This window comes from Phocoena phocoena, chromosome 10, assembly GCF_963924675.1.
Source record: "Phocoena phocoena chromosome 10, mPhoPho1.1, whole genome shotgun sequence".
NCBI classification, from domain to species: Eukaryota; Metazoa; Chordata; class Mammalia; order Artiodactyla; family Phocoenidae; genus Phocoena; species Phocoena phocoena.
The window spans coordinates 63740355-63752391 of NC_089228.1; the positions used below are offsets into that span (position 1 = coordinate 63740355).

General features: G+C 43.9%; 1 protein-coding gene across 1 annotated transcript in view; it reads right to left on the reverse strand.

Moving 5' to 3' along the window:
* Positions 1–5693: 5693 nt before the first annotated feature.
* LRRC1 (leucine rich repeat containing 1) overlaps positions 5694–12037 on the reverse strand; it is a 125488-nt gene continuing 119144 nt past the window's right edge. Inside the window, exons 12-14 of the mRNA XM_065885599.1 lie at positions 9169–9341; positions 7860–7996; positions 5694–6254 (exon numbers count right to left, since the gene is read on the reverse strand). Coding sequence (XP_065741671.1) covers positions 6096–6254; positions 7860–7996; positions 9169–9341 — 469 coding nt within the window. The 3' untranslated portion in view covers positions 5694–6095. The remainder of the gene's footprint in view (positions 6255–7859; positions 7997–9168; positions 9342–12037) is intronic.

The window sequence follows — 12037 nt, forward strand, 5'->3', positions numbered from 1 at the left end:
CTCACGCCAGGGCTAACTGCCAATTTTTGAAACATGTTAGAGCTCTCTCAAGAGCCCGTTCCCCAACTGTCACTTCAGTCAATATTAAAAATATATATATCAATTCTTTTCTGGTCACCCACTAACCAAATACTTTCTCTCCCAAGCTCCTCGAGGATTGCACACAGTCTGAGATGGTAGAACAGAGATCCCATGAACGTTTTCATAGCCCTTGCCATAGGACATGATGTGGGGTGGGCAGGGGGAGGGGTGGAGGGGAGTGGGGGGCATAGCATTTGCTACCCAAACTGGGCACAGAGGAAGATCCAGGTCTGCAGAGATGGTGCTAAATTTCACTGAGTTCTATGCCAGTCTTTGTCCATAACCCAGGCCTAAATGATCCCAAAAAATTAAAACAGAGCCATCGCGTCTACAATAAATACAGCTCTGAATATAGTTGCGGCTTCACAGTGTTTTAGCTGAGGGAGGGATGGGGGGCAAAGGAGAATAAGGGAGTAATGGAGATCAGAGTCTAGTCAATGGAGATGTGAATCAAATTTCAACTTTGTCATTTACTGTTGGATCTTGGAAAAGTCGTGAAAACTATCTGAATCTTGCGGGGAGAGATTAAGATGATGGAATAGAAGGACATGGAGCTTCCCTCCTCCCACAAATACATCAAAACTAGCTGAATCCTAATTCTCTCCTTTGCAAAAGGGAAATGCCACAACCTACCTCATGGGCTGTTCTGGAAAACTGAGACTGTGTTCAGTCAGCCTGGGGTGTGGCACATAGTAAGTGCTCAGTAAACAGCAGCCATCATAACTGCCATTTCACCAATACCAAGGGGCAGCTCATCATTTGCTTAGAAATTAAACTCTTGATGCCTTGCAAGGCCCTTGGAGGATCAACCCAATTAGATTCTCACCCAGTCAGAGCTCAGGGGTCTGTCACAGGGAGGGACTGCCCACTCGCAGAGTTTACACTGTCCATCTGCCAGTTGTGAGACACAAAATCTCGTCTCAAACCTTCCCCACAGCCTACTGAATGAAGGTAACCAGATCAGGTTCTTCTGGTCGGTCTCCCCTTCCCGCCAGCTGTCACCTTTTCAAAAAGAAAACAGTCCAGCAAGATGGGAGTGGACCGCACATGCACCAGCTCAGGCTGCATTGATTTCTTTTATCCAGTAGGTTTTTTTTCCCACTGATGCTCCATGTCTTAAGTCTACTTGCCCGTCCTGGTACAGAAAAGCCTCAGAGGTCTCCCTTGGAGAGAGAAGAGACAGAACACAGCAAGAGGGGAAAAAGGAGGGAGTTATGAAAATCAAAGGTGAAACAGAGTTAAGATACTAAATGGGCACAACAGACCAAAGCCTAGAACACTGAGGACTTGGCAGAGAGGGGATGTGGCCTGGAAACCCAGAGACCCTTTTCTCAATTAGGCGTTTAATGGTTTCTTGGTAGAAACTAGATTTCCCTTAAGGTCGGCTAGCTTAGTAAAGTCCAGTTACAATGAAGGGGTTACCAGGGGACCATTGCTAACCTTCCCATTAAGTGAGCTGACCAGACAAAACTTCCTTCACCCATTACATAACTCATGGGTCTCTAGAGAATATCGTAGAAGAGAGAGTTTTCAGATGAAGTTTTCTTCACCAGAGAACTAGCATGTGTCCTCATTTCCGGGGAACAAGACACTGGTGATCACGCACTGCTGAGTCCGTGGTAGGAAGTGCAGAGCCGCTAATAACACCATTGTAATAACAACAACAGCGAAGACCTGTAATAGTCGCAGCTACACACTCCCTGAGAGCCCGTGTCCTATGCAGCCCATTTCATCCTCACTCTGAGCCTGTAAGAGGTATCACTGCCCCACTTTAGAGATGAAGGACCGGGGAGGTTAAGTCGCTTATCCAAAGTCACATGGCAGGGCGGGGATTCAAACCCACGTCCATATGATTGCAACGGCTGCGCTGTGCTCTCAAAATTTTAAACTCCAAAGTGCTACTTTAAAAGGTGCACTTGCTCTCTGCTCCCCCCGAGTTTTTTAATTATTTCATTGTACAGTCTTCTCCTTATGGATGTATTAAAACATAATTTGGTTCCTTTAAAACCGCTTAGCATTTGCGGCAACATGGATGGACCTGGACATTATCATACTAAGTGAAGTAAGTCAGACAGAGAAAGACAAATATCATATGATATCGCTTGTATGTGGAATCCAAAATAAATAAATAAATAAATAATAAAGAACTTATTTACAAGGCAGAAATACACTCACAGACATAGAAAACAAACTTACGGTTACCAAAGGGGAAGCGGGGGGAGGGATAAATTGGGAGGTTGGGATTGATACTACTGTATATAAAATAAACAACAAGGACCTACAATGTAGCACAGGGAACTCTACTCAATTATTTTGTAAAATGGCTTAGCATTGGTCTCGTGTTGGTAACTGCTGACACTGGGGGACAGGTATATGGGGGTCCACTACATAATTCTACTTTTGTATGTTTTTGATTACCCATATTTTAAAGTATTTTTAATTGGCTCTTTGGAAAGTTGGGTTAAGTCAACACTAAAGGCTGATGTGAGATTTTAACTCTCATCCAGCTGCAAGGTCCCTGCTTGCCTCCCATTAACAAGCAGCGCCAAGGCCGTCCCTGGTCAGACTGCGTGTGTCTGTGCAGCCTTGCCGGGCGCCAGCCAGCATGCCCCGTAGCAGGGGTGTCAGTCATCTTATACGATTAGAACTGGTTGCTCCGAGTAACTTTCCGACAAAGAAGGAATTTTCCCAGCCTCCACCCCATCCATTATGCGTGCCTTCTTGGGTGTGGTCCATTTCACAAGAGATGGCAGGATGGCTGTCAAAGGCTGGTGCAAATGACTTACCTGTGCTTCTTTACCCCAGGAAGTTTTTAGGTAGAAAGATTGGGTTGGTCAGGACCATTGCTCCAAACTTTCCAGAAGAAAACAGAAGATCCAGGCAAACTGTTCTATCAATAGTTTTCTCACCTGCCCCTCTTTTCATCATCAATGATTTCATGATTTTATCCCCTCTACATTTTGAAGGTTTTATCCACTTAGGTGTAATTTCCTTGCTAAAGAAGAGGAACTAGGGGCTACACAAACAAGTGGATGAACAGGTCATACTCGTCTTCCCTGCTTTTACCTGTCACTCCCCCCAAGACAAACAGTCAGGCCTTACAGCTACTCCTCCCTTTCCTAAAGGAAGGGCCAGAGAGGGGCTGGAGGCTGACCGGGCTGTGGAGAAGGATTCCTCAGGAAAAGGTCAGAAACTTCTGGCACTGGCCTCACAAGGCAATCCTTTCACGTTTAAATTTTCCTTATAACAACAAGAAACTTTGCTCCCTCATCTGCGAGCACCCCTTTCCTTTTCTCCGTTTTAAGATTCTGGCATACTCGGTTTTATTTTATAGATATGATGCTTACGCCTGTTGCCTGACACACCTGATGTCTTTAACACTTTGATGGCCCTTGAAATTGCTTTGTAGAATCACCCTGTTTTTTACCAATAAAGGAAGAACTTTTTTAAATGAAAAAAAAAAACCATGATGCTTAGGCTCATGGGCTGACAGAGAAGCAGATTGGCTTTATTTAAGGAGAAATCTTCACCCTGAAGAACAGAGAGAACTTCCATGGTGGTTTTTGTTTGTTCTCATATAAAGCCTACCCTTTACTATTCAGTTCACCATGGCTTTGGTGGAACAGAGGTGGACAGAACAGTGTGTGTGTTTAAATTTTTCTAGGAATTTCTATGTACCTAATTATTTGTTTCCTTTTCCTTGGAAAAGGCTGGCATGTTCTTGGGTTGGGTCTGCCTGGTGGGTGCTGTTTCCATCATGACGCCTACACCTGTCCCAGCATCCGGAGGGTAAGAGCATCGTAGTGTCACCCAGAGTAAACGACTAAGGTGAAGGTGACTTTTCCTGCTCAAGGAAGGGGGAGGAAACTAATCCCAAGACTGAAAACAAAAAGCAAAACAAAGCAAAAAACCCCAAGTGAATGTGAAGTAGAAGAAACAGGCCAAAGGAAACAAGTAATTAGGTACGTAGAATTTTCTAGAAAAATTCAAACACACACACTATTCTGTCCACCTCTATTCCACCAAAGCCATGGTGAACTGAGTAGTGAAGGGTGGGCTTTATATGAAGACAAACAAACAAAATACCAGGGAAGTTGTATCTGTTCTTCAGGGTCAAGAAAACTCTCCTTAAATAAAGCCGATCTGCTGCTCTTATCAGCCCATGAGCCTGTGGCATCATCTTTTGCAAAACAAAACCGCGTATGCCGGAATCTTAAAACGGAGAAAAGGAAAGGGGTGCCCACAGATGAGGGAAATGAGAGATAAAACTGAGCAGCCGAAAACCACTTAGGTGCCATGTGCTTTCAAGTCAGCAGTCTTAGAAACGTACACGCACATACAAACCACCGAAAAAGCAAAGTGAAACTCCTGGTAGTAAAAGAAGGTATCGCAGTTGGTTGGTTGAAAGCAGGTTTCTAAGGAGCCTGATTGGCCAGACAGCCTTCCAACCCAAGGTGAGGCGCCAGACTTGAAGGCGATGCTGGGCTCCACCTCGGGTGGGAGGAAGGGGTACTCAGACCCACAGGACGTTAGCATAAAACCACCGGCGGCTCAGGTATTTGAGGAAAGGGAGGGCATTCTGAAAGAACTCGGCTGCCTTCTATCATTTGAACATACGAGGAGAAATCAACTTTAAAAAGCTGTAACGGCTCATGTCCAGGGTGACTTTATTTCATGGAAAGAATAAAAGGACAACACCAACAGCATGATTTTCCTAAACACCACACAGGGACAGGCTGTGTCCTCTTTTCATTCCTCTTTTATCACATCATACAAAATTTTAAAAAAAGAAACCAACAGAAACACACCAAAACATACCCCCAGACCCCTTAAATTAGCAGACTTAAAATTAAAACTTGAAGCAATATTTTGTTATACTTTGATCCAAACTCTATGTACAAATTAAATTGCACTTATAAAGACAGCAACATTTCTAACGGGGCTGTAGGTTATTCTGCTTTATTGTGGTTTTATATCTCGATATAAAACTTTTAAAGCTTTCTTCAGTAAAAACCATACTTTCTTTAATAGTACATAATGCATTTCCCCACTGAATTTCTGAACCAGTTTTTTCTTTTTGTGCTTTTCTGCTGTTTTATTTTACAAATGGCACATACCTTCTGAGTAGGTACAAGCAGACACGACACTTATCCTAAGAGACTCATTCATGAAAAAGTCAGACTGTAAAAGAAATGAAATATTAGCAGTCTAATCCTTTGGTTCATCTTTAAAAAACAAAAATCAACTGGCATAATTTACGAATTGGTGGTAACTCTTCTTTTTGGTTAAAAACAAATCCACCTGGTAGATTACTGATTAAAATCCAACATTGCTTTCAAAGTACCACCTTTCCAGCCTCCTCTCTGCTCAAAGATGCCATTGTGACAACTGGTTTGACAGGACACAGGCTACAGTAAGGCACAAGTGGATGGTACAAATAAAAACAAATACTTTAGGACTGGTGGTTGTTTTTTTTTCCTGCACGTACCGTTTCCAAGATAAAATCACAAAAAGAAATACATATTTTTTGTTATGAAATACCTATACAAAATGTTTAAATGTACACCATCTGAGCTGCCAAAAAGGGTTTAAAAAAGTATCAATTTTTCCCCCATACGTAAAACTCTCTCTCATCAGTAGGTCCAAGAGAACTTGGGTTCACAATGTCCCAGCACTTTATGGGAGGGAGGAGGGTCAAAATTCCCCTTCCTGCTCTCCCTGACCCCAACACAAGACAAAAACCAAAGGTCAGATGTTGTCAGTAGTGTATTCTACTTATTACAAACAACTGAAATTTAGGGAAAAAAAAAAAAAAAATCAGGCCGGAGACCACGGGTGGGTGCAGTGACTGGCTGCCGGATCAGAGTAAGGCACTTCCCGGGGGCGCAGCATCCCGACGCGTGGGTGGGGACCGGTGCGGGGTCCGGTGGAGGCCAGGGCCTCTGGGGGCTCCACGCGGGGACAGGCTGGCTCCACGGCAGAATGACTCGGGAGGTATGACGTGGACGCGCCATCTACACCGACGTGGTCACACGGTCAATGGTGTGGTTGACCTCGTTTTTGTTGGAATCCAGTCCTTTAGCAGCATTCCTGTCGTTCCGTAAATTTTCCACCGTCTTTTTCATGTTCTTGAGCTCCCCTGGGTGGGGCGTGGCTCGTCTCAGGAGTGTTCTCTGAAAAGCAAGGAGCGGGGTGAGTGTTTGGGTTTTACTCCATCACTCCTTCAAATGCGAAGCTTCCTGGGTAGCTTTCCGACACAGGACTCCCCTTCCCAGAGTAAGAGGCAGAGTGGGCGAAAAGCTTGCTTTGGAGGTACGTGCATATATCAACTGCTCCCTCGTGGTTAAGGGAAGATGAAAGTGCTTAGTATAACTTACCTAGTCAAGATGGAAGGGCTCCTTTCAGAATAAAAGAATACTTTGCAAAATACGAGATGAGTGTTACGATAAGAACAAAGTTCCACGTGCAGTAAGAAAAAAATAAAAGATTTGTGAGATAGAATTGTGGGGGGAGGGGAGGAAGAAGAGAAAGGAGTCAAAAAAATTCTAAAATTAAAATCCCTAGAATGTTCTACTATTATCTGAAGCGGTTCTGGCTTTCTTCAACCCATGAGGCACAGGAGGTGAAGGAAAAGGGAAGTGAGAAAGGACTTCTTTTCTAATTTTGCCGCTGTGTTTTATTTATGACCTACTGAAGAAAGTTCACATTTTTCTAATAAAGACCACAGGGTGGGAAGTGAAGTGACAGGGTATGGGCAATGTTTTTAAAATTATATTATTTAACATGTTATGTGCTCTTCTGCTCCTAAAACAGCATTTACATCTTATAAATGGCCAGTCCGGGAGTTTCAGGAGGAGCTACGATAGGTTAACAAAGGAGGAGCAGCACTAAGGCAACGCGTAACTGGTGAAATAATCATGCTCTAAGAAGTCATGAGATAAAGTCATTTACATTGGAGTCATTTTGTCATGCCTAATTCCTACTTTGCCCTCTGCCACTGTAAGTGAATGAAAGCCCACTTGGGGACAGCTGGAATAACAAAGACTCCAGGCAGTAATTTAAAAACTGCCGTTTGTCTTGGGGGCTGCAAGTACTCCCTCTGAGTTCTGCTTATGAAAATCTCAATTAGTGCAAGGAGTTTAAGAAGCCAAAGCCAAATTGCAGGAAGACTCCGAGAGTTGTCCCTGACTCAACTGGATGGCTGAGACACATATGGAGGATGGAGGCAAGTAGGGCTGAGTGGTCCTTTCAAACCTATTCCTGATTTCTGAATGAAAACCCATAAGGGAATCCTACTTCAGATCACAAGCTCTCTGCATGAAGGTGAAGGCTCCCGGTTATGTGAAGATAAGCAAGAAGTCCAGGAGGACAGCAGGCAAGCTAAGCCACGTGGTGAAACATGGATGAATCCCCACGGTACGGCTACAAATGGGTGTGGAGGGCAGGGAGAGACTCAGTTCACTGGGAACAAAAGAGAAGAAAAAATTCCCAACCAATTTTAAGAAAGCAGTGGGGGCAGGAGGGGTAACTATCACAAATAAAGAAAAAGAAGCACCCACAAACTATTCAAACAAACAAACAAAAAAAGTCTCATTTGGTGAATCAGAACCTTAGAAACTCCCAGTTTTGCCTTCTAAAAACAATTCTTAGATGCCGAAGGCAGAACAGAGAAAAGACTATTTGAAAATAAGAGAGATCTTTATCAGGTGTCACTTTCAATCTCGGAAGCCTTTTAAATTTTGAATGTCTGTGGAAGCCAAGAAGCTCGAATCGCATACCGTTTCATTATCGTCCTCGTCCTTTTCATCTTCCAGAAATCGGATTGCGCTGACTCTGTTCACTGCACGCTCATTCCAGGCCTCATCGGACACATCGTTCACCAAGCTCTCCAGGGCACCACAGCGAGGCAGGTTCTCTGTTGGACAAAGACCACGTCAGCAGGGTTCCCGTGACTGGCAAGGTTGCCCTTTCTTTTCAAGGATGCGTAATTCTATTTAAGATCATAAGATATCTGCTAAATCAATATTTACTATTTCATTCCAGAATGTCATCATGATTCATAGAGTTCTTTTTCATGCTTCTTTTTTACACACTCACTTCAGAAACTTCCTCTTGACCGTGATTTGGCCACACATGTTGGATCTAGTACTTTGCTTGGCAGCGCAACCTACCGCATTGTTCTCTTGGGGTCTTAAGTGCTCCTCTAACGAGGCTGGGATAGACAAGGTGGCTCCGCTCGCCCAGACCCTTCTCCCTTTTTTCTATCGAAACCAGCTCCCAGAAAAGGATTTATGACAGTCATGTGATATGAGTGTGAATGCTTTTTTTTTTTTAAAGTAATCACTTTTTTTTTTTTAGAAGATGTTGGGGGTAGGAGTTTATTAATTAATTTATTTATTTTTGCTGAGTTGGGTCTTCGTTTCTGTGCGAGGGCTTTCTCTGGTTGCGGCAAGCGGGGGGCCACTCTTCATCGCGGTGCGCGGGCCTCTCATTGTCGCGGCCTCTCTTGTTGCGGAGCACAGGCTCCAGACGCGCAGGCTCAGTAATTGTGGCTCACGGGCCTAGTTGCTCCGTGGCATGTGGGATCCTCCCAGACCAGGGCTCGAACCGGTGTCCCCTGCATTAGCAGGCAGATTCTCAACCACTGCGCTCCCAGGGAAGCCCTGAATGCTTTTTTAAACCACACACAATTTACAAAACAAAGGTACAGTCACTCAAAACAACTCCCTGTTTTAAAAAGAGTTTGCTGGAGATGTTCAATACTAATCCTCCAAACCGTCTGTTTGGATTTTAAGGGACTCTTACCTCTTTTAGGAGTCTGTATTTGCATTTTCAGCCTGAGCTAGAACTCAAAACCAGAAGGCTGTTTAAAGAATATCAAATGTGATACACGGGTATGAGCAGCACGTTTTTTCTGCAGAGATACAGGGGAAGCTTCCCAGAAAAGACCCGCAATGACCTCACACCTGGGCTGGCTCTGCAGGCAGATAAGACACAACGCAGTCCCGTGTGCGAGTGAGAGGCCTTAAGGACAGGCATTAGCTGCTGCTAATTCTCGGGGCCAAGGAACCTGGTCCTTCCATTTACCTTGGCAAGCAGGTTCAGAAGGCAGCTGAGGAAGTAAGACACAGGTGAGAATCTTCTCCCCGGTGGTGTGGTCAGTGTCCGTCTGGAACGTGAGCAGGGGCTGGGACTGGTTGTCTGATAACCACAGCGCCTTCAGCTGTAAAGCGGTCAGGGATAAAGGCAGGTGCGACAGCCTCGATGAAAACAAAAGGAGACATGGGGAGCTTACAATCTGTGATTAAGTCAAGTCTTGTCCAAAACAAAACAGGAAAAAAAAATAAAAACCGCTTCCTGGGATTGGGTTCAATATGTGAAAAGGTATTATGTTTATAATAAGACACTCTATTTACCCTTTGCCAGTGGACACTTCAGTGGGTGACTGTGCTTCCCTCTTCTGTCATCACCTCTCTCATTAGCACCTCCAGGCCATGGGGCAAAAAATGAGGAAATTACAGCGCGCGCTGTTTACTCTTGGGAAGTTTCCATTTAAAGGCCGGGGTGGGGCGGGGGAGTGGGGAAGCCAGTGTTAATTGTGGAAGAACCCAGAAGCCCAGTTCTTCCTAAGTCAATGGGGACAGCCTCACCCGCAGGGCTGGAATAAGACCATGGCGTTACCTGCCCCCGGTAGCACCTGGCAAATCGGGACATGAGGAAGATGAGGCCTTGGGCGCTGCAAAGTTTAAACTGCAGGTAAAATAAAGATTAAAAGTGTTTCTTTATGGACTCCACTTGCTCTCTCTGGGGAGATTATTTTAGGTATTCCATTTTAGACTTTTAAGTCTCTGAAAGCTCCCACTTCTCAGACACCTACGTGATAATTAATTTCCACCTCAGATTGCTTCAGTTTCGAAGGAGATAAAGCACTTTAAAAACTGTAATGTGATACCTAAAGATTAGTTTTCTATCTATGTTTGTACAAGTATTTGACCAGTTAAATCTATTTAGTGATGACCGTCACCAGAAATCATATGCACTCGGTACTTGGCGACGATTACATGGAGCAGAGGATCTCAACTAGGGGCAATTTTGCCCCCGGGGACACCTGGCAATGTCTATAGACATTTTTGGGGGTGCTACTGACATCTAGTGGGTCAAGGCCCGGATGTTGCTGAATACCCTACAACGCATAGGACAGCCGCGCAACAAACAACTATCCAGTCCCAAATGGAACACTGCCAAGGGTGACATGCTGCTCTGGTAAAAACCAAGGCTTTACACAAGTTTAATTCACTCTGAAAACACCCGAACCTCTGCAGATACCAGGAATTTAAGGTTTAAAGAACTTAAGGTTATATTTGATCAAGTATTTTCACTCTAAGGACGGCTCCGTAGATTAAAGGATAGCTCCATCTTAGAAATGACTTCATACGTTAGCTAAAAATAAGCTAATCACAGTCTGTTACCTACAATAGGAGGCACATTTTCTTAAAAGAAATCTCTGGCCCATTAATTCTATAAGAAATTATGTGACAGCGTGTATTCCTGGGGTTCTTTCTTCTATGAAACGGTACCTCTATCTCCATTTAACATATATGGGAGAGATGCCTAAATGTCTCACCGACAGACCAATGCAGACTTGTCAGACGTATTTTGAATTGACAGACTTACGGGAAATAAACTAGAAATAAACTAGAAAAAGCAGTTATACTCCAATATTATAAAACGAATCCAAGTAAAACGTAAGCACAGACCAACTAAGTTAATTTAACAGATGAAGTTAGAAATGATCAAAGAATGCAGACAGCGTATTAACAAACTTTCTATAAGAATAATGAATACATTTCACAAAAGCCTCCCCATGTCCTAGTTATGGAGGTGAGAAAATATTTTCTTTTCCTAAAAGTTAGTCCAGTTAAGGCTGACCCATCCCATACACACTCAGTGGGTGCAGTATTGGTTAAATACAGGGAACTGTGCCCACGTGGGAGTGAGGAGAATTGCCTATGTGAAAGGACCCCTGAAAAGACTCCGTGTGTTGTACACGCCACTATTTCACCAATGACGGCCAAATTGGGTGGGAAATATGTGTTTTTAAATCCCAGAATCCACCCGGTGCAGTGACATGCACATACCAGGAGGATGCCTGGAGGGCTCTGAGGGCACAGCAACTCACAGCCCCACTTCCCCTGATTCTGAGGTATTGGTTCTTTGAGGGGGCTAGAAAGTGAAATCTCTGTGCTTATTTGTATAAGCATACAAATGATCTCTCCCTCTGCCCAAAGGCTGTCACACACATACTCAAATGCAAGGAAGTTAAAGACACAAGGCAGGCATCTGCCAGACACTGTGACAGGACTTTTTAAAAAGAATATCCTAATACACTGGGGGGGTGCTTAAAAGACATCAAACCCTTTTTCATTTTATTGAACCAAAGGGTAATTTCTTTTGAAAGTTTGTCCCTATTTCTTTTTTAAAAAGGAATTAAGCTAATATCCTCCAGAATGTTTCAAGTTTCAACGTCTTGGGAAAGAAATCTATAGTCAGCGTCTCTACCTTCGAGAGGGTAAAGAAAAAATAAATCAAGATTTGAAAGCCGGCATGACACACAGATACTAAAAACACGGTCGTCGTGCCTTCTCAGACTAATAACTGGCTTCCCAGATAAATGCTAAAGCAAAGGTATAAACAAAAGGCTAAACAGAGCATCAATAATAAATAACAGCTGCTAAGGATGCAAATCATGTCATAAAAGCTACAATAAATTACTAGACTCCACAACAACAGGTCTTAAAATCACATGCCACCAGGCCAGGTAAGACAGATGCGTGGTCTAGAACACTGGTTTTCCCGCAAAGAATCAACGTGCCAGCTTGGATTCGGCTGCTGCCGGCCAAGCACACACCACACATGAGCTCGTTCACACGTGTCTTATGGACAGAGGTGTTCCCAG